The sequence below is a fragment of the Centropristis striata genome, chromosome 22 (genome assembly GCF_030273125.1).
Source record: "Centropristis striata isolate RG_2023a ecotype Rhode Island chromosome 22, C.striata_1.0, whole genome shotgun sequence".
NCBI lineage: Eukaryota > Metazoa > Chordata > Actinopteri > Perciformes > Serranidae > Centropristis > Centropristis striata.
This window is the reverse complement of record NC_081538.1, coordinates 22,225,705-22,250,704: the sequence shown is the minus strand read 5'-3', so window position 1 is coordinate 22,250,704 and position 25,000 is coordinate 22,225,705. Positions and strand designations below refer to the sequence as shown.

General features: G+C 40.0%; 1 protein-coding gene across 1 annotated transcript; it reads left to right on the top strand.

The window, feature by feature from the left end:
• The first annotated feature begins 1,834 nt into the window (after positions 1-1,834).
• LOC131961126 (uncharacterized) lies at positions 1,835-24,067 on the top strand. The gene is made up of 7 exons (XM_059326395.1): positions 1,835-1,949; positions 2,549-2,788; positions 16,799-16,869; positions 17,784-17,894; positions 18,091-18,188; positions 22,925-22,994; positions 23,816-24,067. The coding sequence occupies exons 1-7, from the start codon at positions 1,835-1,837 to the stop codon at positions 24,065-24,067; spliced, it is 957 nt and encodes a 318-aa protein (XP_059182378.1).
• The last annotated feature ends 933 nt before the right edge of the window (positions 24,068-25,000 follow it).

Here is a 25,000-nt window from a genome sequence, read left to right as displayed (position 1 = left end):
CATTTATAGAATTGGCTAACAATGTGATACATTGTTTGTTTAATGTATAACAATGTTAAGTATTATTTAATAAAGTTTTATGTTTGAGGAAGTAGCTCTTTGGATAAATTTGCAGAGTGGTGAAAAATCGGTATCACCATCAGTCTTAAAGATCTCATATCGAACAGGCTCTAGTGCTTTTATAAAGGAAAAACTCACCTTGGTTCAGTGCAAGGTTATTATAGTTAACTAAAACTAACGAAATAACGAAAACTAGAATTGAAAAAACATTTTTGTTAACTGAAATAAAAATAAAAACTAGAGTTTTTAAAAAAACGATAACTAACTCAAACTGTACTGTGTGGTTACAAAACTAACTAAAACTAACTAAAATTAGAGTGAAAATGTACTTAGTTTTCGTTTTTGTCAACTTTTTTCATTAATAGTTCAGTGTTTCTATTTGAACATGCAACACTCGGTAGATATGTTCACTGAGACTGGGATGTCTACACTCCAACCAAAATTCAAAACACCCGGAACTGTAAGAGTTAATAACCTTATTGGGGCTAAGATGGATAAACCAAAGGAAATAAAGGCAAAATTTATTATGACCTCTTTCAATCTGGCATCCAAAACATAGCCCATTACAAAAAAACTAAACACTAAAACGAATAAAAACTAAACTAAAACTAAGCATTTTCAAAAATTAAAAGCTAAACTAAAACAAGAAAACTCACGTAAAAAACTAAAACTAACTGAATTTGAAGACAAAAATTCACAACGAAATTAAAACTAAAACTAATGAAAAATCCAAAACTATTATAACTTTGGTTCAGTGGCAGTGAAGTTCTAAGTACCAACGCAGTTTTTTGAACAAACAGAACAGAAAAAGCTGCACAGCATGATACAGGCTATTTTTAGTCTAGAACCTACTTTATATACTCTGGCAGGTGGTGTACAGTAAAAATGTTGAATAAAAGTGAGAAAATGTCTGCACATTGTTGAGCTTACTGATGAAATAGTGTCCTTCACCAGTTATATCATATATTGATGTTAATCATGTGCGTTAGACTTCCAGGGCCGAGTCCTATTGGTCTGTAATGATAAGCATTTTATACTTTATTCACATATGTTAATGAACAATTCATCCATCAATTGTAAAATTAAACAAAAATGCAGGTTTCATGTTTCTTATGATGCATTTAACCCTCATCCTATGTTGTGGGTCAAATTTACCCATTTCAAAGTTTAAAAAAAATAAAAAATTAAATGTATTTTTTTTTTCATAAAAAGAAAAAAATTTAAATGTAAAAAAAAAAATGTAAAAAATCAATGTCATGTAAAACCATAGTATTTTTATATGTAGGTCTATACAATGTACATAAAAAAAGTTTCAACATGATTTAAAAAAAATGAAAAAATAGTGAATAATCCTCATTGAACCATTATCTTGTGAGAGGTAAAGAACACCATTGTAATAAATATTCATTAAAAAGGTAAGTAATGGAGTCATTAATGAAATATAAAGAATGTTTATTGGGATTTTTTAGTTTATGACACTTTTGGATAACTAAACATTCCCCGGGTTCTTTCTGTTCCTGAAAAAACAAACATAACAGGAAGGTTAAAGGACAAGTTTTTGATTTTTTTAAATATATTTTCTTTACCCTGCAGACAGCCCAGACATTTGCTTTACCCTGCAAAAACACAAGAAATGATGAATTTTGCATCCTGAAGATGAATGCATTTCTCATTCCGTCTGTTTGGGTGACATTGAGAGTCCAGCAGGACGTGGAGGCTGATGGGAGTGTGTGATTGTGTGCAGTGTGGTGGAAGACGGCCTGTCAAATGAGACATGGCTCCATCAATCTGGGCTGCTGACCTCTGTGCGCTCACTGACGGGATAAATGAATCCACCTCGCCATGTTTGGACGGCTTGATGAATCTGCTGCCTGTCAGCTCCTCGACCGGTCAAACTTTCTCCCCCTAATGAATAGAATCTCCAAACGTATCACTTTTGAATTATCACTCATGCGCTCACACAAATAACACTCACGTTTGCAAAAGTAGCGTGAAGAAAAGAGTGCAAAACTCTAATGGAAACTGTTGCAAAAGACAATCGGAGCTCTCCTTAAGCTCAAGTCTGCTATGATGGTGCTCTTTGTCTCTGGTTGCTACACCAAGAAGTGTATTCTGTGGACTTTATATTCAGAGATAATGGGACTCTTAATTGGCTGGTCAGTGACAAAATGGGTGGCTGTTTAAGTTTCAGGGAGAGCGTCCGTTCCTTAGTGAGGCTCTGAAAGGACTGAACGGAGATGAGACTGTGGCATTTAGGAGAACAATGTGATGAGAATTAGTGTTTATTAAAGGAACTGAAATGGGTTTTAGTGCTCTTTACTAAGTGGCTACTTCCACGTAGACAGACAGTTTTTCTCGTTCAGGACTGTGGTGATTACAGTGTTTATATTTAAAAAGTTAGCCCCTTTAGTAAGTGATAAACACATTTCTCTCGGAGCAAAATACTCCCAGATGCAGTGTGTTTTTATATTGTATCTCTCTGCTCCAGGTTCCAGCACAGAGGAAGGGGGCCCCACCGAGGAGGAGGAGGCCAATTATCCAGGATGGAGGGACCAAGTCGAGTCCTCAGCTGGAGGAAGGAGGCCCAAGAGTCTTGACCACCGAAGTGAAGAGAAGGACAGAAGGATGGAGGAGAGGAAAACAAAGGTGCTGAACATGCTTTCCAAACTGCAGGACGACAAGCCTCATCAGCCAAATAGCAACAAAGGTCGCTCCAACTTCGAGGACTGTGAGTTTATTATCTAATGGAAATGAGAGTCTTTTATTCCATCAAACAGAACGTTGGCCGTTTTTAACCCAGACCATGTTTTTTTCCATCATATTTCTTTACAAATCTTAACAACTGCAGCTTTAATCAGGGCTTAATACCACTTGCATAAGCACATTTGTGCATGTGAATTGTGGGCTGTGCATGTAACTCTCAGCTTTACGTGCACTGGTGCACGGTACAGAAAATATGTTGTGACAGGGCTGTCAACTCTCACACATTGCCCGACACTTTTCACACACTCTCACACCACACGTTCATTTTTCTCACAGTGAAAAACAAGTTCATAACTGATAACATAACACGAAATGAGTACACTGACAGCACCACATAAATAACTGCAGTAAAGCTAGCAAACAGCCACCGCACTACCGAAAAGTTAGTTTTAAGTTCAATCTTTGACAACATTCACTCCGTTCTCCACTGCCTTTTTATTACACCCATTGTTTGCAGTGAACTCTAACAGTACAAAGGACAGTCCTCTTCATATGGTTTTTAGTGCTTTTACTTATTCCTATGATCATATAAAATTTGAAGTAGACCTGTGCATTACTGTCATTTCATTTCCATCTGGCTGCAGCAGTGGCAGAAGTTCTAAGGATGAAACATAAATACACCAAATGATGCAGGTTAAAAAAAATTGTGCATGCAATTTTTGTAATTTATGTACACAGAAAACAGTATTTTGGATACCTTTTTTGCCGACCCTTTGCTGTTATTCATGCTGCCAACAAGATGTCAGAACAACAACAAACTAAAAACTATAGACCTTGGGCAGACTGAACCAGACTAAACCTGTTAGTAAACCTATTAACCTAAACCTATCATGCTCTCCCAAAACCAGATCAGGTTGCAATCCTGATGACGGACACTATTAGCCAATAAAACCAAGCTAAATAAATCCTTCACATGAGGCTGCAGACTTTCTACTGGGGTTGCAGTGGTATACCGGTATCACAGTATATCATGGTTAAGAAACTGATGGCTATCATGTTATTTACATTTGCTTATCTAGGAGTTTTTGCATATACGATATATATGGTTTTTAAAAAATGGTTTAAAGTCCCTGTTTTAATGAAGCATTTGCTCAACTAAATGTTTTTATTCCTTAACGGATTATTGTGACTGATAATAATAGTTGTGCATACCATTATCGTACTATATAAATCTCAAACACCACATGTGTTTCTGAGAGTCCACTCCACATGTAAGGTGCTTAATTCCCTTTCCTGTCATCACATAGTTCCCGTCTAATGACAGAGTGAGGAAATAAGGCTCCTGGGATTGATTGCTATCTGTTGGCTCATTAAAACTCAACAGGAGGGTGTGCACAAGTCAAAGACGGTGTTCTGTAGTGTAGCAGGTGAGAAGATTTTTGTCAGAAAAATAAACAAAAGAATATATAATTTGAAAAAGATGATTGCTGAAGGATGAAAATGTATAAAATTGAGGGTTTTCCAACTCAGTGAGTCTGACTCTGTCTCTGCCTGCCAACACTCTTCTTTGCCTCCTGTTCACACAATAGATCATGCATGGAAAAACACAAACAGCCGACGCTTTTACCAACACTCTCGACTCGAAAAAATTTCCCCTCAATTACGGCACTTGATTTTTTTTTTTCAGAATTGCCTTTTTTCCCCAAACAGGAGTTTAGCCAGGAGTTCTCCAGTTTCCCTCAAGTGCCTAATTTCTGGCACCCAAGCCTTTGTGAGAGCGCTAGGGCAGGCGGGTCCGACAATAAGCGTCCACACCTAAGGTCAAGGCTGAGGGGCCGGCCCTCTGCAGGGGTCAGCCAGGTCAGAGTTCTCCCGTGAGTGTTGGCACCCATGAATGGGACTGATTGGACAGGTTTGTTCAGACGGTAATCAAGCAGGATGAAGAACCCTGCAGCTGGCCTCACTATTCTGCAGCAAGGTTATTACTAATGGACGGCTTTTGTTGTGTTACAGCAGTATGGATGTTCGTGTGTGTATGTGTGTCCTTGTATTCATATAAAGACCAGGTTTTATGTATATGGCAGCTTTGCAATGATGTTTTTGCTTCCTTAAGGAGCTTTTATCAGGCTGCAGCTTTAGTCTATATAAGACAGTTTGACATTGGATCCATCACTTCAGTTCAGACTGAAATATCTCAACAACTATTGGATAGAAATAAATTAAATTTAATGCAGATATACAGGATCCCCAGAGGAAGAACCCATAAGACTTTGGTTATCCCCTGACATCTCCTCTAACGCCATCATGAGGTTGAAAGTTATGGTTTAAAGTGAAATGATCCAACAACTGTTAACAATTAATTGCCATGAAATGGCATGCTCCCTCTAGGATGAATTGTTATATCGTTGTTCATCCAAAATTTTTGTCCAATTATCTGTACATTACATTAAACGTGTGTAACAGTGGACATGCTAAACATTGTCGTACAATCATTAATTGTCTGCCATTGCAGATTTATCATAAGATACATCATAAAATATTTTTATTTGGTGTTTTAAATCATTATATGCAGGCACATTCAGGAATAACTTGGACTTCAACTTCTGGTTGCCAACACTGAAAACATAGTTGCCATTTTCTTAGTCACCTTCCATTTCGAGTATTTAAGATACAATGCAGTTATAATTCAGCTTCAAAATAAAAATATGACATGAAAGAATAAAAGCTTTATAACAGTAACAGTTTGTAGTTTGTGTATAACCAATACTTTATTTATTTATTTTGAAAATATTATCAGTTAATGTGTCCACCGTTATTTCCTGACCTATAAAATACCAGTACAGTTAATAAATATTTAATCACTAATGCATCAAATCACAAGAACAATTCCTGTCATACATGATCAGATACCAAATAATAATATCCTATGAAGATATGTTTTTCCATTTCACATAGCCCTTTGTTATGTTTATCACTAAAAAACGACTTAGGTCTTCTTGTAACACGAGAACTATAATGATGTGTCAGTGTGTGTTTGTGTGCTTGCGGCGTTCTTTAGAGAAAGACGCTTTACGGGTGTGGTGTATTTACAAAGTCTGCCCAGATACAATCTGTCATTTTTCTCGACTGAATATTCACCAGGGTCCTTTTGTTTTGTCGTGTGTCTGTGTGTCTGTGTGTCTGTGTGTCTGTGTGTCTGTGTCTGTGTCCTCGCACTTACACACCTGTGGTCTGTGTGTGTCTCTATGTGTGTGTTGACTACCTCTTGTCCAGACACTTGTAACAGTGGCCCCTCATTAGGCTCTGAAAGGGCCTAACTGGTCATAATTGTCCCTTTTTTCCGTCCAGTACTGACCACTTGCCAAAGGATTCCCAAAATAGAGAAACACCATCCCCCAACACACACACACACACACACACACACACACACACACACACACACACACACACACACACACACACACACACACACATAACTTCCTGTACTCTGCCACCATCCATCCATTCAACTCTGTGACCCACCAGCTCGTCATCAGTCAGTGCTCGCTGCCATGCGGCTTGCGTTTGGAACTAACAAAAGCAAACGTAATAATGTTCTGAGTATGAGATGAGTCGTGTTAAACCTGCTCTTTCGGTAAATTTATAATCAGTGAGTTGATACACGATACAGAATTAAAATCTCTTTTTAAACATTTCTGCCCCACTGATGACTTTCAGTAGCATATAGGTACTTTTATGAGCAAAAACTATGAAACTGAAATTTTAAAAGCTACAAGACAATTTGATTATGTTTCATATTTTCAAATAAGCACTCAAACTCTAGTTAAATCTATGAGATTTCCCTAATTTTTTATATACATCATTGTACAGTGTAATTTATGCCCCAATGTGAGGAATTGGAGCCAGAAGAGGCTGTTGTTGTTTCTACCAACTCATTTTATCAAGTGTTTAATATCTGTGGATGTTTATTTATTGTAGCTACAGCAGCTTATCTGAGATCTGAGGTGGATATCAACTTAAAAGGTGGTAATGCTGGATGTAGGCGTTGTGTTTATGGCTTGTTTCTGCTTTTACCAGAAGGCCAAAAAATCTGTTATAACAGGATTATCTTATCTCTGTTATCTAAAACTATCACGACTGTTCTGTAATGCAAGTTGAGGCTGGTTGCTTTGACATGTGAACAAAAAAAACAATAGGAACAGGTTGAAATGCAATAAATATTTTGTTTTAACATTTTCAATGTATGCATGCCTTTTCTGGTCTTTAAAGGCCAGTTTTATCTCATATTTTGTGAATGTGATGAACAACTGCAGGCTGAACAGACCGTCATTGCATGGAGAGCAGGGTGACGCTGATGTCAAGTAGCTGTGGTCTCCTTTGTGTTGCCACAGAGCAGCAGCTAGCGGCTGAGTGCGGTGTGAGGGACTCTGTGGGCTGAGGTCTCTGATGAATGTCAGCGTTGATACGGAACACCTGGCGGCCTTGTAGCCAGCTTCGCGTTGAACCCACCCACCTCCAGCCTATATTACCGTCTTGTACCTGTGGGCGGAGATCAGGCCCTAATTGTTGTTTTCAGACAGTGAATGAGCCAAAAAAGAAAAATACGGCCGACCGAATGAACAAGAAAGACCAGTCGCTTAAAAGAGAGATGAAGGGAGGTTACCGACATTAGTGCAAGGTGTGTGTGTGTGTGTGTGTGTGTGTGGGGGGGGATGTCTCTTTGGGTACAGTGCCTTTATGTAACCCCTGTTTGCTCAGCCTTTGGCCTGGAATACCTCTATGTATTTACCATCAGTCCAGAATGACTGGGCAAACAAACAGCTCGCCTATTGATGAGCAGCAGCGTGGAATATGCCCGCTGTATTCACGAGAGAGAAAAAAGGAAGGGGTAGAGGGAGAGAGGGCAAAGTAAATCTGTCAAAGAGTCTATTATACGGTGTCCAAACACACAGCGCGCTCCACAATGGCCTTATTAATGGCACAATGTCAAGGAGCGGCAGGGCAATAATAGCAGATGATTTTGCTTTGTGAGGTTATCTCTGGAGATCTGCTATTGCAATACAGCAGATGATTTGGACTCTCGTGGGGCATATCGGTGTGGATCTGCCGCAGGAGCTGATTGGGCGTAGGCGTGTGTGTTTGTGTGTGACACGGTGCGAGTGTTTGTGCAATAAGTTTGTGGTTTGTGGTGAAGTTGATGGCGTGCAGCCAGACACAGGAGTGTGGCCGCTACGTGTGTCTTTGTTTGTTTTCCTACCAGAGCTCTAACCCCCCTTCAACTCACATACATACACACACACACACACACACACACACACTCCTCAGTCTTTTAGGAGAAAGTGAGGGGGAGGAGTCGTGTGTTCATGGAACAACAACAGCGGCTGCAGGAGAATGCTGCCAAATACTGTCACCCTCTTTTACATTGTAGTACCCACTCAAGAGACACCAGCACAGGGTGCCAAAATCTGCACAGACAAGACTGTTCTATACAAAACCAGTGAATATTGATGTAACCGTCCTCGGTTTGGTAAAACTGTGGGTCCTTTGTGATTGACACCTTTTTTAGGAAGCTGTGACCCAGACTTTGTTACGCTTTCTCATCTTTCATTTACGTTAAGCAAACTTAAACTGCTTTGTTTAAATGAGGGAGAGATCATGGTTAAAAGAATCCAGTCCTGACTATTGGTAGGTGCAGTCTCTAGTGTTAAAGTTCAACACATAGGCTTGCATGGCTTTGCACAGATAGGACAAAGGGTGAAATACACCCATAACTGTGCTGCCAAGCAAACAGCGTATAGGTGCTCCTGTGCTATTTGCACATATTTCAATTAGGTAATATGCATGAATTCGGCGCAAAATTTTCTCTTTTTATGCAAATGAACCTCGTAGCAAAACAGGTCAAATTCACAAAGAGGAGTTCTAATAAACACACACAGTGAGAGTGAAATTATTAGCGTCTTCAGGAAGTTGGTGGTATCTACAGGCCGTTTGACAGCACTCCCTAATATTTTCTCTCTGTCAGCTTTAAATTCCTTCCTGAAGTTTTGATGAATCCCTCTGCACCTCATCGATCAGAACCTGCAGTTTTTGGTCTGAAAATTAAAGTTTTCTTTTTTCTTTTCCTCTCTGTGATTGCTCTGCCTTTTGTGTTTTTGACGCAATGGAAACATTTGCCACATGGATAATTGTTAACCAACCACATGTTGCGGAACAGACATATGCAAAATTTACAGTATGGTAAAGCCAAGTGAAACAGGCTGCATCTAGACTTGAGGATTTTAAAACATGGAGGCTCCGCAGTTGGAAACAAGATGGCAAACTTAAGTTCAACCTTGACAAAAGCTGCACATACAACATCCAATCCTTCCGTTCTTACTTTTCACAATAAAAGCATGAAAATATACACTGCATAACTGTTTGGCAGAGGGAACTCAGAGCATTTCACTAAAAGGAAACTCAATAAAACAGCCAATAACATCCTGGCAACTTGTCCTCCGTCTGCACAAATCTATTTAAACCTTTTGTTGAACAAGTGATGCAACTATTGCAAATTCACACCACTACCGGAATGAGTAGTTTTGATGCAAAACGGGCAAGTATTTTGCATTGTCTCTTGTTTATTCGCCAAACTGTCTGTGTATAAAGGCCTTAATACAGTGCCTATAAAAAAACGTTGACTTCCCTGTTGGGAATTTTCATGTTTTATTGTTTTACAACATGGAATAAAAGAAGAATTTATACAGCTTTTTTTTTTTTTTTACATCAATCAACAGGAACAGACACATAAATATTAAGTGAAAACAAACATCTATAAGGGATCTTAATGAATAACAAATCACACAAAAAACATTTTAAAATTTGTCCAGAAATTTTGGGGATTGATTGCTCTAAAAGTGGATTTGCTTTGTATTTATTAATATCCTTTGACACTATAGATATCAACATTGATGTGAATTTATCCGTGGGAATGTAAGTAAGTTAATATGCAGTTTTACTGTTAGTGACAGAGACTCAGTTTACTTATCCTTTAATCTTAATCCTTTAATCTTCATAGGCTCAGTTAAATCTGAATGACATACATTTCTACTATATCACAGCATCAAACTCATGGAAGAATAGACGGGAAATAAACTTTACTGATGGTAGATGAGTGAGTAGAGATCATCACCGCTGCAGATTAGTTACATGCAGTGTAACTAATAAACTACAAGTGTCTACTCTGTGTGCAGATGTGGGTCGTCTGCTTGAATCCTCAGTCTGAAAACCTGCTCAGTCACTTCTACTGCACCTCCTGCTGGTCTCCACTGCTTTTCCTGTAACTCATTTTAATCAGATAAGATTTGGATCTTCACCTTTGATGTGGCGCCTGTTCAAAACGTCCAACAATAGCTCATTCTATACTATTGTGAAATGATTCGCTTGGCCTGGTTTACAGGTCTGCTTTGGCGCTCAAGACCTCTCACCTCCTTATCTTACAGCACCACACTTCATATTTCATGCCTTTGTCTCATCACGTTGAAGCTGTAGATTTACAGCATTATCACATGTTTAAGGACTTAAACCCAAAACATCCCATAAACCCATTTCTCATAGACTTTCTGCAGCTAAAGATCGGTTTAGACTCTGTTTATCTGTGAGTGTGTGAATGCTATTTGCTCTAAATTCACGCTCTTAATCACATATTTTAGGGCTGTATATGTGGGGCATGTTGCACTCTGACATTCTCCTGCTATTAAAAAGGGGGTCACCTCCTCTCCACTGCTGAATGTGACCTTTGTTAAAGGAATTATGGGACACTTTATACAGTGTGATGATGAGCAGAAACAAAAGTCTGGGATTAAGCGGGAAAGAGAGCAACAAACAAGTGAACTCGTTAAAAAAAAAAACCCACACACACACACACACACACACAATAGACCCCTGTGTATGTATGTGTGTGTGTGTGTGTGTGTGTGTATGAGAGAGAGAGATACATGCATCCTAGTTCTGACACTGTTTTTGACAAGTCAGTTATGGAAGAAAAATACTAACACCAAATTGTTCAGTAGTTGATTATCATTTGATCGATTAATTTGAAGTTAATCTACAATAATTCCAATACAGTACCTACATTTTGTTATATAATCTATATAATATGGGTTTGTTATCTACAACACTATTCATTTTTTAAAAAGCGAATCTTCTCAAATATGAAGTATTGTTTGAATAAAAACAATCATGTTATGTAGGCAGACCCAGAAGTTAGCATCTCCCTGGTTTACTTGACAAAAAGGTCAATGATATTATTCAATTGTATTTATGTATTATTGTAGAAAATAAGCTCTGTGGTCAAGTTAAGTCAATTAAAAAAAATTTTATATAGCCCAAAATCACAAATCACAGATTTGTCTCAAAGGGCTTTACAGACTGCACATGATACGACACCCTCTGTCCTTTAACCCTCACATCGGCCAGGGAAAAACTCAGAAAAACTTTTAACGGGGGAAAAAGAAGAAGAAACGTTTTGTTCTGCAAAACAATCTTCAAAAGTGAACACCACTTGGTGCCAGAAGTAAAAAGTTCCACATCGCCACCACTAAACGGCCGACTTCCTCTGTGTTCATCATGATGACGTTTGCTGTCCCCAACAAACTATGTAATCTTGTTAGCAAAGACATGCAAAAGCTTCAAAAATCACAAGTGGAGTTTCCACTGATGTACTCTATGCCATAAAACAAAACCTAAAAATCTCTTAAGGTTTGTTTAGTGGCTATAGTCGAAACTGCAGACTTCATATTACTGACAAACGCTGCATACTGCACAGCCAAACAACTTCAAACTTGACATTGTGCTTCGTTGGGTTCTGAGCAATACACCTGCCATGGTATAGTTGCCTCCTCTTTTAATGTTAGAGAATATTCAACAATTTGCTAACAGCTAGCTCAGACTGTAGTTGCTCAAACCGCATGCCCCAGATTGTGTGCAGCCCACTGAATGTGACATGAAATGCATGCACTTTTCAAATACGTGTACACTCTTACTTGGGTCCTTAGCAAGGCGACTGCCAAGTGTGAAGCTGATCTGATGAACTGTTGTTGAGAAAATCAAAGAACAGACAGACAGAGAATCCTTCTATTTCAGGTGTCACTTTGTAAGATTATGTTCTGCAATTTATTTTTTCATCTAACATTAAAAGCTTCTCTCCTTCAGTAGCAAAATGTTGTATCAAAGTCATGTTTGAAATAGCACTATTGTGATTCAATAGAGGAGCCATCTGATGAAGAAAACAAGAATGTGGATCTAACAGCTTTTAGTACCTGGCAGACTTTGAAACTGAGTGCTGCAGACACAATTCAGGCCACACCAAGAAAGCATGGCGGCCACAGAAGGAAATATAAATCATACACAGATGAGTAGCAATAGTTGTCAGACGAGCAGTCAGCAGCAGTGTTTTTCATCTGTCAGCTGCAGACATTGAAAATGACGTCCAAGTGTGTGTTAAATGAGTTGTGACCCGCGGCTGTTTGCAGCCTGCGGACCGCTGCACGAGCAGTGACTCTGCAAGAGAAAAAGAACAAAACAGGAAAAACAAACGCCAGTAAAAGAGTGAACCTCCCTGCTCATCATCATCATGGCCCCCATTCTTCCTCTCTCAATTGCAACTGAATCGCCTCGGTCTCATTACAGATTATGGCCTCAACAGAGTGACTCTCCCCTTTCTCTCGCCTTTCTCCACACAGTCCCTCTCTTGATTAACATTTTCTGCTAGGCTTCACACCAAAGGCACAACCTGTGCGCTTTAAAGGCAGAGTGAAAAAAAAGCCATCAAGCGCTGGAGTGGAATCAGATAAGGCTATCAGGCAGGAGGCTTTACTGCCTCGGCTTTGTCTCGCTCCTCCACCCACCCTTGCTTCCTCCCTCAATCTCTCACTCCACTGCACCTTTTGTTCGGCTGATTCCCTGACGGAGTGCTCCCCTCAGCCAGGGACCCCCCGACCTCCTCCAGCACCACACCACTGCAGCCCAGTGTGTGTGTGTGTGTGTGTGTGTGTGTGTGTGTGTGTGTGTGTGCTGATGTTGAGGTTGAACTTCCTTAAACTCTGCTTCATTCAGCAAAGACTCTTTAGACAAAATTACCACCACAGTTTAAATCGCAGTAAGTAGCATTAACTGTGGTTTTATGATATATTGTATAATATATGTTTTCCTCAAAACTATCATGTCACCTCTTTTTGCCGATTGCTTTCCAGAACAATCACACATCAGAGCTCCTACTCAACCCCCCCCCCCCCTTCATAAAAAAATAAAAATAAAAATGAAAAAACCCTCAATAAATAGAGAAAACTCTGAGTAAGCTTTATGAATTACTGGTAAAGCCTCAACACAGGATGTTTGAGGCTGACACTGATTTTTGAGAGTCCTAAAAATCCAATTCTTACAGGCCTAATCAGCCAATATTGATTTCCTTTAACTTTAAATATAATACATTTCATTTTGGGATTGTGTGACCCCAGGTTCCATCACTGACTGTGTCCAAGTGCATCAGTAGATATATACTAGTAGATTGTTTCTTCAGTTTTTGGATCTGGCACATTGCTGTGAAACTTTCACCTTTTTTTACATAGCAACCACCAGCTGATACAGGCACAAATAAGATAGGATGTAAACAGATGATCAAGACCCTAAAGTGAAAGCCTTGTTTGATACAAAGTCATTAGTATTAGCGTTAGTTAGATAACAAATGTAAACATTTCTGTTTGAAAGGGCCATGAAAAAAATCCAACCAGAAGACTGGCATATTTTTACATTCCTAAAGTCCACTTATGTGCTGCTCTCACACCCCGTGTGGCCAGTGTTCCAGCAGCGGCTACGTGTACTGTCTGCATACATTATGATTTCAATGTAGCCTGGCGGTGAGATAACTAGAAGGAGTGTAGCACCCTATAATGTAATAATTTCCTGATAATGTAATAACACTTGAAAATTTAATAAAATTTGTACTTAACTCGATCGAAAATGTAATAAAACCCAGTAACGTAATAACTTCACCAATAATGCAATAAAATATCCTGACTGATATTGTAATGACATTTTTACCGATAATGTAATTCCATATTATATTACTGGTAATTGATTACATTTTCAGGAAGTTGGTTTGTTGGTTTGTGGTTGTTTTCATGAGGTAGTGATTGGTTGGAAATCTGTGAAGAGGTACGTTTAGGGAAGAGTTACCTGGTCTCCAGTGCTGCTCAGAAGCTTATCTGAGCTGGAAATCTACCAGTCAGGATATTTTATTATTTTATTGGTGAAGTTATTACATTATTGGTGTTTATAACATTTTCGATCGAGTTAAGTGCAAATTGTATTACATTTGCAGGCGTTATTACATTATCAGGAAATTATTACATTATAGGGTGCTAAAAGGAGCACTTGAAGGGCCCTCAGGGTTTCTATTATATTAATTTAGTAGCATATTAAAATATACAATGATTAAGATGAAATAGTGGCATTAGAATGTGCGAGAGGCCACCAGGGGGGAGCATGCCCCCAGACCCCTTTACTTTGTTCAGGTCCCCCATCATATTCTCACAAAATCATTACATTACATTTACATTACATGTCATTTAGCAGACGCTTTTGTCCAAAGCGACTTACAATAATAAAATCCTGTAGGAAACACTGGTTCTAAAGCTTGTTTTGCAGTTGAGTGTCATTTTCTTATACTTTCTAAATTGCTGATTGATATTTACACCTTCACATCATCCAGGTGACAAATCACTGTTGGTCATATCTTGCTGATTCGGATCTGCTCCAAAATGTCGTGAATTCTTCCTTGGCTTAACCCTTCCACCAAGTCTCATGGAAATCAGCCCTGCAGTTTCTCTGTAATCTTGACAAACCAAACTGAAAACATAACCTCTACGGTGGACGTAAAAGCACATCACTAACCTCCTCTAACTCACACAGCTGAGGGGTTCTGGATGGTCAGTAGAGAGTATAATAATAAACCAAAATGGATCCTTTTTTTAAAAAAAAAACACATTTTCATATTTATATTTCTAGACTCAGTGAAGTCCCCACAGGTCACTGCTGCTCACTCTCCTCCAGATGGTCAGCGAACCTCAGCCTGCCTCGTTTTAAAAGAGAGAAGGTGGATCCATTCACTGCTCACATAAGCTGCCATTTCACTTTAGCAAATTGACCAGTGCACTGATCCAGCCACTGTGTGAATGTGTGTCCTTTGAAGAGAGAGGACTTTTAAATCTGGTCCCATGCAGGCTGAGCAGCGTCTGCATGTGTGACTCCAGATCCTCCTGGTCCTGCAGCCCCTTCTCATCACAGACATTTGCAAACAGATGCGTGAAGCCCGGCCGCAGGTTTTTTGATCAATCAAGCTTTAACAAGTCAAGTTGACTAGATGCGAATGTAACATTTTGCATGTGAATGGACGAGGCCGGGCAAGGCCTGGTTTCGATTAGGCCTAAGCTGATAAATGTCGGATTCAAACAGCCCCCCTGCTATTGCAGAGAAACCCCAGAGGTCCAGGGGTTTAAGTCCAGACTGATATCAACTCTGTTGCTCCTCTTTCTTCTCCACACCAATGAATAGATTCATTATTCAGTAGACTCATTCTCATCTCCTAAATTGAAGTGGCAGCAGCTTAAAAGCCCCCATTTTATAACCCCCTTTTTTTTCTCCAAGTCACTCTCCCTCCTAAATTTGCCTACTGAAATATTCATGGGTGTGGTTAGTCTCAGTTTGCTCCCCAACGTGTTATGATCGTTTTTAGATTGCAGAACATTTATCATTACATTTGAGTTAAAGAAAAACGGTGCTGTTTATTATCAAGAAAGAGTCAGTTAAAAGTTTTAAAGTGGAGTCTCTGATAAATCTGACAATAAAGGTCAGTTTTACTACTGGATATTTTTTACTGCATATTTTTCGACCATTTTTGTGTCTTTACACATTAATCACTGCTCAGTGTCAAAATATAACAAAGGCACAAACTTGATACATACACTTACTTGCTAGAACAAGTTTTTTATAAAGACAGAAAGTGAGATGAATAGATGCTGGAGACACAGCGCTAGAGCTCGAAATATACCACAATATTCTGCTTTATTAGGGGAAAAAGGTGTTTACTGTTCATGAATATCTTGAATGACAGCATGTATGAACACAAATAGTGAATAAGTAAGAATCTGTAAACGCTTACTTGTTAAGCCTAGGACTGTAACCGTTATTTTCAAAAGAAGTTAATCTCAATTATTTTCTCAATTGATTGTTTGTACTATAAAATATCAGAAAACAGTGAAAAAAATGTCTCAAAAAGATTCTCAGAGCCCAAGGTGATGTTTTTAATTGTCTGGTTTGGTTCAACTAACAAAAAAAACACAAAGATATTCAGTTTTTTAACCTAAAATAAAAAAGTACTAAATTTCATTTTGGGGCATTTTTGCTTGAAAAAAATCACTTGATTATTAACCATCATTCAAATCTATCAATTCATTTTTTTCCCCCAGCTCTGATTAGATGTCATCATTTTTATTTTTCCTTTCTTCCAATTCATCCAGCATTTACAGTTTCTTACTTATTCACTATTTGTGTTCATACATGGTGTCATTATTTGCCAGAAGATATTCACTCACAGTAAAAACCTTTTTCCCCTAATAAAGGAGAATATTGTGGTGTATTTCGAGCTCTTGGCCGCTGTGTCTCCAGCATCTATTCATCTCACTTTCTGTCTTTATAAAAAAAAAAAGACTCAGCAGCCAAGTGCCACTCTGCCCCCCTCCATCAGGCCAACTGGACGCCCTGTGAACCACTCGCCCTGTATTGTCCACCCTCCATGACCCTAGTACGACCAGAGGAGAGAAATATTGCTCTAATCCACTCTGCACACACACACACACACACACACGCAAACACACACAGAGAAGCCTAATTCTGTTACTCAGGCTGGAAATCACTGTTTTATATCATATAAAATGTAATACACAAATGCAGTCCACAAGCTCTAAAGGTTTGTCTTTGTCTTCTTCTCTTCTCTTTGCAGTCGACTTTTTGGCAAAGTATTGCATTTTCAGTCAGGAGAAGCTGGCGGAGTACAAAAGAGCTTTTGAAGCAGTAAGTGAAAAGACATTTAAACTCTTTATATTCTGGATATTCTCTTACACTCACTGTAATATGTTGCATATCTTGCTAAAAATAAGGTTGTTTTTTTTCTAACAACAACAATGATGATGACAAGCTTTCAACTAATGATTATTTACATTATTTTATTGCTTGTTTCTGTCCAAACCCCAAATTAATCAATATTCTAGCATTAAAGTAAAAGAAAAATGTAGCAAATATGTGCATTTAAGAAGCTGATATTGGTGATCAGTGGCATTTTTGCTTTCAAAACTAACAGAAACAGTTGCAGAAAAGTTTTCTGCCAATCAACTATGTAATTAATGCACCAATTGTTTCATCTAAAACAGTAGTTCTTAACCTGCAGGGGACCCAGTACATATCCAAGGGGTTCACACGGCAAATTAATGCCATAATAAAATAAAAAAAACATATTTCCACTTGCATATTCTATCTATACTATATATATTGTTCCTCATTTTTTATTTTTCTTCTTGTTGAAAGTGTTAATACTTTTATATTTCTTGTTAATATTGCTTGTTAACTATTTATTGTTATTTTATTGATGCTTCTTTCTTTTTTTTACTACACTTTTGCTGCTATAACACTGAAAATGTCCCTGTTGTGGGACTAATAATGGAATATCTTATCTTATTTTCCGGTGCTTTAAACATTGTTCCATGGTCTTTGCATTGATCTTGCATACAGAATTGTTATTTTGTCAAACTTCTATTTCTATAGTTATTGGGATAAACTCTGATGCTCAAAATGATACTTTTTTTTCTGAATTATCTCATTATTCTGAATTAATATTATTGTATACTTTTGCCAGACACTTGAAAATCCTTCAAATGAACCACTGATCTAGATGATGATGATGATGATGATGATGATGATTTTCTTTGCAGGAGGACGAAGATGGTGACGGCTACATTTCTTGCCTTCAGGTTCTGCTTGCTCTTAAAAACATCATCCCTCCAGAGCTGCTGTCTGACGAAGAAGAGATCTACGTCTACAGGGTGGAGTAGATTTGACTGCAATTTATCAAATTTATTCACTCAAAATCATGAATGTTGACGTCATGATGGGGCGAGAGGAAAAGAGGAAAAGTCAATTCATCCTCTGGGGATAATGAATGTTTTGGACAAGACCTCATATTAATCTATCAAATAGTTGTTGATAGTCTGAACCAAAATGATTAATTTCTTGTCTCAGATCCTGGAGATGGTGGACTTCAGAGTGACAGATGGGCTCGTGGACCTGAGGCTCTTTGCTGTGATTGCCAGCCTGGCACAGAAAATAGCCACCATGGAGTAAGTGACCTTCTGCACACACGGCACTCTGAACCCCTCAGTGAAGCCGGAAGAGGAGTCCCTGACCTGCCATAAATAAGAATAAGAGTGTGTGTACGCAAATTTGTTCCAGTGATTTAGTCGTCGTGTGTGGGGCTCCCTTTGATCCTCCTCTCCTTGCTTCTTCAAACATTTTATAGCACTTTAGAAGTCAAAGTTATGGGTTTGAATGTAATAACGACATATGCCTGAGCACTAAAATGATTCATCAATGAATGGACAATGTTTAATTCAGGTATTTATTGAGCAAAAATGCAAATCATTCTCCAGTTTCTTTTCAAATGTGGAGATTTGCGGGGGTTTTTCTGATTTATATTATAGAATATTTAATGCATTTGTTTTTTGGGACTGTTGGTTAAACAAATCAAGACATTTGAGGGTGTAAATGTGTACATTTTTTTAAATGTTGTGGATGAAATGATTAATCAAGAAAAGAATCTGCAGATCATTTGATAATAACAGTTAGTTGCAGCCATAAATTGGCCCATGTGGATAGAAGACACTCTCACTCTGATTTGAACTCGTCCCTAGCGTCCCTGTGTCTCTACATTATGCCCCATATGCCGCAGATTCCCACACACATCGCTTCTTTCCTGCCCTGGGGTGTATAGCTTCCTACAGACAGGAGAGTGTGGAGCCAAGCCTACTCTGGAGGTCTCCGAGGGTCAAGGCCTGCTCCCAAAAGCCCTCACCCCGGAGTGAGAGCTCCCTCTCAGCGAGGTCAGGGTCATGGGTCCTCTGATTTACGGCCAGCCCTTTGTGTTGTGTATTAGAGGAGGCCTGTGGACTGCCTGCCCCACTGGCACAGAGAGACCAGGGTGTCTCCTCTCTATGGAGGCAATTATAGTAATGATAATGAATGACCATATTAAACCTCTTTTCACAGAACTCCTTTTTGCAATTTAAATAATAAGAAGAGAGAAGATCAGCGTTCATAATGCCAGCTCCTAAACAAGGAGAAAACAATAGCATCCTTCTGTCATCTCATCCCAACTGAACTAAACTGATCCTCTTACCTGTTTCAGTTAATCCTGTTGTCTCTAATCCTATTTTAGCAATGAGCTGCAACAGTAGTTACACAATCAGGCTTCTGATCATGTAAGGCTTTGAAATCTGAGGAGGTGTGCTCACATTTTTATATATATTCCTTTTTCTTCTTCTTCCATTTTACCTCGCACTAATTGCACCCTTCCCCCCCCCCCGCCACTCTCCTCTTTTCTTTTCAACTTTAACTGTCCGCCCCTCTCATGCCTCTAATCTCTCCGGCTCTCTTGTTGCCTACCTCTCACCCTCCGTGCCGTGCTGTTTTGGCCCTTGACTCAGCCCATCTGTCCCTGTGCAGCATTGTGCTCCCCAACAAGTCCACCTCACACAGCGCCACATTCCCTCAGGGCAAGTCATATGATCTGCCAAGAAGCACATTGCCATGCAGGATTCCCAAACAGCATCAGTGGAGCCGTCTCGCTCATTGTTACTGTCCCTCTCGGGCCTCGTTGCTTGTGTTGGATCTGTGAGCATGCATGCGTGCACTGAGGGTTACTGTAAGTGTCCCCGCTCCGGGAATTCACTGGAATAAATGAGTCAGGGAGTGTTGTTGTTGGTCAAAACATGAGACAGCAAAACCAAGAGCAGCTCTCTGCAAGGGTTGGTAATCAAAACTCAGTTTCGTATATAAACAAATAACAAAATTCCAAGAACTGCGTACACGTTAATTCCTTTACACCCCGCCCCCTTTTATAGAGATTGTAATATTTAGGGGGAGATAGCAGGTCAACAGTAGATGCCACATAGAAGGGATGCACAATGTCTGAAAGCTGCAAACCTGAAGCTTCACTTAAGAGACATGTGCATCAAACTGTTCTAGCCATAAATCTGTGATAAAGATTAATTAATTTATCAGTGAATTTACTCGCAAAGATCACAAATAAATCACTACAATGAAATGGCTACTGGGGTCTACTTTTATCACAAATGCATAAAATTGGGCTCATTGAATACACAAGAGTCTCAGCTTCCAATTTATGCAATTACAAGATATTTTAGGGACTTCAGTATGCAGAAATATTCAAAAACAACAATAGGAGTACTGCATAAGATAAATAATATGGTTTCTGTCCCAATGTACACAGGATTAGCATAACGTGAGCATGCCTGTAAAGTGGAGACTTATAGGTACCCTTGGAACTCATTTTAATTCAGATATGTTGAGTTCAGAGGTCAAGGGACCCCTATAAAAAATGGCCATGCCAGATTTGACCCCCAGCCTCACTATTGGGGCGTTATCATATAATGACATGGTTGGTATCAATGGATTCCTTAGATCTTCTAGTTTCATGATATCAATTTCTTCTCTCTAAAATTGAAATTGAGCCGCTCCAGCCTGTAGTCCAACGGCCTGCCAAGGGGTTTAAATCCAAACAATACCCAACTCTACTCCCTGCCACATAAACTGTCTGACATCCCTCCTTTTCCTGAGAGTTCCCTCTTACCCAGTGAGCACAGCGTCACTGCAGCCCGCTCAAAAATATCCCAAAACAACTCTCAATTCTGTCAAATCAAACTAGGTCAGGATATGTTTGCACCCCTTCACACACACACCCTCCCTTGCTTAACTGTATACCGGCTCCCCAATGAGGAGACCGCCAAAATTTTGGGCATTACGTAAGCGAGAAGTCTTTTGTGTTGGCCCCAGCAGGGTGCCAGAGGAGGGCCGACAAAAGAAAATGGGTTAGGCTGCTATTATCTTCCCCGCAGTCCATCGCCAGTCCTCTAGCCCTCGTTTACGCGAGCCATTATCACGCCAGTGTCCTTAGCACACCAGCATTTGGACTCTTTTACCGCAAACCAAGTGCAATTAATGATCATTAGCTGCCCTGTCTCGCTTCATCCCCATCAAGCCCCTGCCTGCACCGTGGTTGGAGCACAAGGGCCAATCACAGTGCAGGGAGCACTCAGGCATGCATTGCACTCGTTGGCCTAGCGCTTGGCCATTCTTTGCTGGAGCAGGCCATTGAGCGTACGGCGAGGAGGGGCTCATTAACACCGGGCGCTCGTTAGAGAAGGGACGACCGTCGCTTTGCCACACGCTGGACAGGAGAGGTCTGTCCCAACACAATCGGCCGTGTCTCCCTCTAATTATCTGAGTGGACCTAGATTTTTGTTGGTCTGCAAGTGGTCACATTGCACCAGAGTGTGTCCCTGTCGCTTGTTCCCCTCCCTAAACCTCTACACGAACCCCCGCTCACCCCGCTCACCCTGCTCACCCTGCTCTAGCGCCCCTCCCCAACACACCCACTGTCCCCAAAACCAGAGCAGTTTTATCCGTTAGTGTGGCGGGATGTCCACGTGTGCCCACGTATTGTTTGGCAGCCAGGCCACTGTGAACAACCACAATGGGCTCAGAACACTTTACCATCACATCTCTGCAAACACAACACCGCATGGGACAGACCCGCCAAAAATCACCCGCCACCGCCAACAGATTGTCCTGAATTTGTCTTCACTGGCAACCAAAGTATTTACCAACCCCAGATTTTTAGTTTTAGTAAAGATGAGTCACATAACTTTTATCGTGATTTGACCCTGTTTGGACAAATGCAGGCTTGTTAAAGGTGCACTGCACTGATTTCCAAATGTCTTCTGTGGATCTGGAGGAGCTTGAAAAGTGACCCTGATCATGTATGTTGCTTTGGGCTAGGGTAAATTGTAACACAAAACTGTATTATTGTTATTATTGTGATGTGTAGAATCCAGCTTGAATCATACTAAAGACTTAAATAACAACCACAGTACAATGATGTGTGTCAGAAATTATCTCTGTCCATATGAACATCCTGAAAACTTAACACATAATCATGATTGTAAATGTGTCTGGTGTTACTCTATGGTTAAGAATACTAAAACACTATGAAGGAAGAACAGTGAGGTGAAAAGTGAGAGCAGAGATTTCAGATTACTAAAGGCTGATATTTTCAGACAGACTCCAGTCCTTTAAAAGTATTAGAAACAGGAATCTAGCAGCTTGCCCGCATTAGAAAAAGTAAAGGAGAACCAGTGGCCAATGTGTTTTTTAAAGTTTTTGGGAGATGGGATGGGTTACGAGTCATTCTTCCGGGATTGGGACGGGGCAGAAGTTTTCTTGTGAGAGTGGGATGGGGCAGGAATGAAACTCCACTCCTGTGTCACCCTCTACGAGTGTCACATGTGATAAGGTGGCAGAAAAAATAGATTGAGAGTTGTTGAGTCAAAAGTCAATCCTGCAACATATTTGAGTGGTAACCGGAGTATTTAGAATCACTGGATGAAGCCATAGCCATGGGAAAGGAGTAACCATACAAGGATGAAATTATTTAAAAAATTATGCAAGTATTTCTAGCTAAATGATGACACTGACTGACAGTCACTGATATGTAGATGTCTCTGTAAGAGACAAAAAAAAGTTTTTCCGCTTGTACAGACTAAAATGCATCCCCATAGTTTTCAAACTAAAACGATGGTCAGCAGGGTCTTCAAAGGTGTCCATTTTAGGTGTAGAGGCTTAAAAGTAGTAAAAGCTATGCATTTCCCACCTGCCCTCTGCTGCCCTTTCATGCTTTAATCTCTCCCTTGAAATCAAGAGAGTACTTCTTTGAAAACTATGTTATGTTGTGGATACAACTTTCACCAACTAATGCAATAATTCTTCTGTTTTCTTCCAGTGAGTTTATGCGATCACTAATCACCGACATGGACTTCCGCTCGTTAGAAGTGAGGCTCTTCAAAGCAAAGGTAACATAAAAGCTTTTTCTTGAATTTCCCAAATTCTCCTAAACTTCTGCTGGCTGATGTGTGCGACAAAGAACTCCCCACTACATGTTTATACTGTGGAGTTTGTTTTCACAAGGTGCACTCACATCCATGCAACATCAGATTAACTCTCTCATGAGTCACATTCATGCTACAAACACCAGCTCCGCCTCTCTTTCATGGCTCCGCGGGTATAATTATAATGAAATAAATACTGGTAAACACTTTGAAGAGCAATTCCAAAGCATGCTTTGTAAAGCTAGTCTTTTTTTTTTAATGAAAGACACTCAGCCCTCATGCATAGAAATGAGGGAAGCAAGCCAGAGAGAGAAAGAGAGGGGTGCTTTTCCCTTTTCATAGATTAGCAAGGCCCTAATCTCATTAAAGTGCCCAGCAGTGAACATGCCGTCCACTCCGCCCAGCCCTGTAATCAGCCTGAGACACACGGCTCATCTCAGATGGACCGGGACTGGCCCACCAGCTGGCCGCTCACAAGCAGGCCCGGCCCTCATTCATACAAGGAAGTACTGAACAAGTGAAAGGCAGGGGGAACATGAGAATGGGCTAACTGCCAGAGGGATTACTCCCCCTCCCCTCCCCCAACAATTATCACCTTGACTGCATTAACTGTGCAAACAGGTGCACTCAAACAAGACTAGAAACAGGTTGAGGTAATCTGAGGCGAATCACACACAATAACACGCTCGCACATGAGCATCCACCCACACACTCACAACTCTATTAGCCAGTTTACCTCGTTTTTAATCTTATTTATGTCAAATATTGACGTTATCATTATGTAGCAACTGTTCCTGTTCCTCCTGGAGGAGCAGCGAGGAGACGCCGGAGCGCAACGGGGCTTCATCAGCGCCGAGCAGCTGCTTCTGGAGCTGAAGGCCGGAGGGATCCACCTGGAGCAGGAGGCGGCCGTCAGACTGGAGCTGCAGCACATTCCCCCTCTGGACCTGCTGGACTTCCTGGCCTACCTGCCCCTCTTCATGCTCATTCACAAGTCGGTCATCGCCAACCCTCTCGATGACTTCTGCAACCTTTGACCTCCGCCACCTGCAGCGTCTGCCCCACACGGCTCAGGTATCAGCTTCACCGCCACTGCAAGGAAAGTTATTAATCACTGATTGTTAAGGGCTGTCACACCGGCATTCAAATGGGGACATTTTGGAAAAAGTTCAGTTCATTCCGGAACAATCAATGCTGCCATCACATATTGGTTAAACTGTTGTTGTTTTTTATCAGTATTTGAAGTCGTATAAAATGCACACACAAAAAAAGCACAGATACAGATAAATAGACACAATGTATCCCCTCCATCTTTGTGCTCCAACAGAGCCTTATCCTCTTTATAGTATCACTACTGGGGGCATTTGTTAACACAATCAGTTCCTATAGTCAGAAACAAGCTTGACTACTTAACTTCATTATGATAAAAACTCACAAGTACATTTGACACATGACTCAGACCAAAGCTAAATTTAAGAGAAAACGTTTGGACTAAAAGGAGACTAGATTTGATGACTTTTCATCTTCTAAAACTGGATTAAAACATGTTGAGTTGTCATCAACTACATCTAGACTAAAAATATGAAGGCTGACTACAATTTGACTGAAACTAATAAGCATTTTTGTCTAAAAATGATTTTGTTATTGTTATGTTAGTTAGATGGGTATGCTAACATTAGCAGTAAATCTTAGAGCAAACAGAAACACAAGCTGTATGTTCTAGGATCTATACCACCACACTTTCATTTAGTATGCCAGAAAAAGGTTTAGTATGTCCCAATACATAGTGAGTCAAATGCAGTATACCAAAAATACCAGGATGTCTTACTGCATCCTGTTACATGTTACTGTATGCAAGAAAAGTTTGCTTTTATTTGAGCAAGAAGGTTAAAGTTTAGGTAATATGTCCCAGTTGGATGGGAGGAACTTTGTAAGCTCCAGTTTGTACTAAAAGTAAAAAGAAAAAGTAT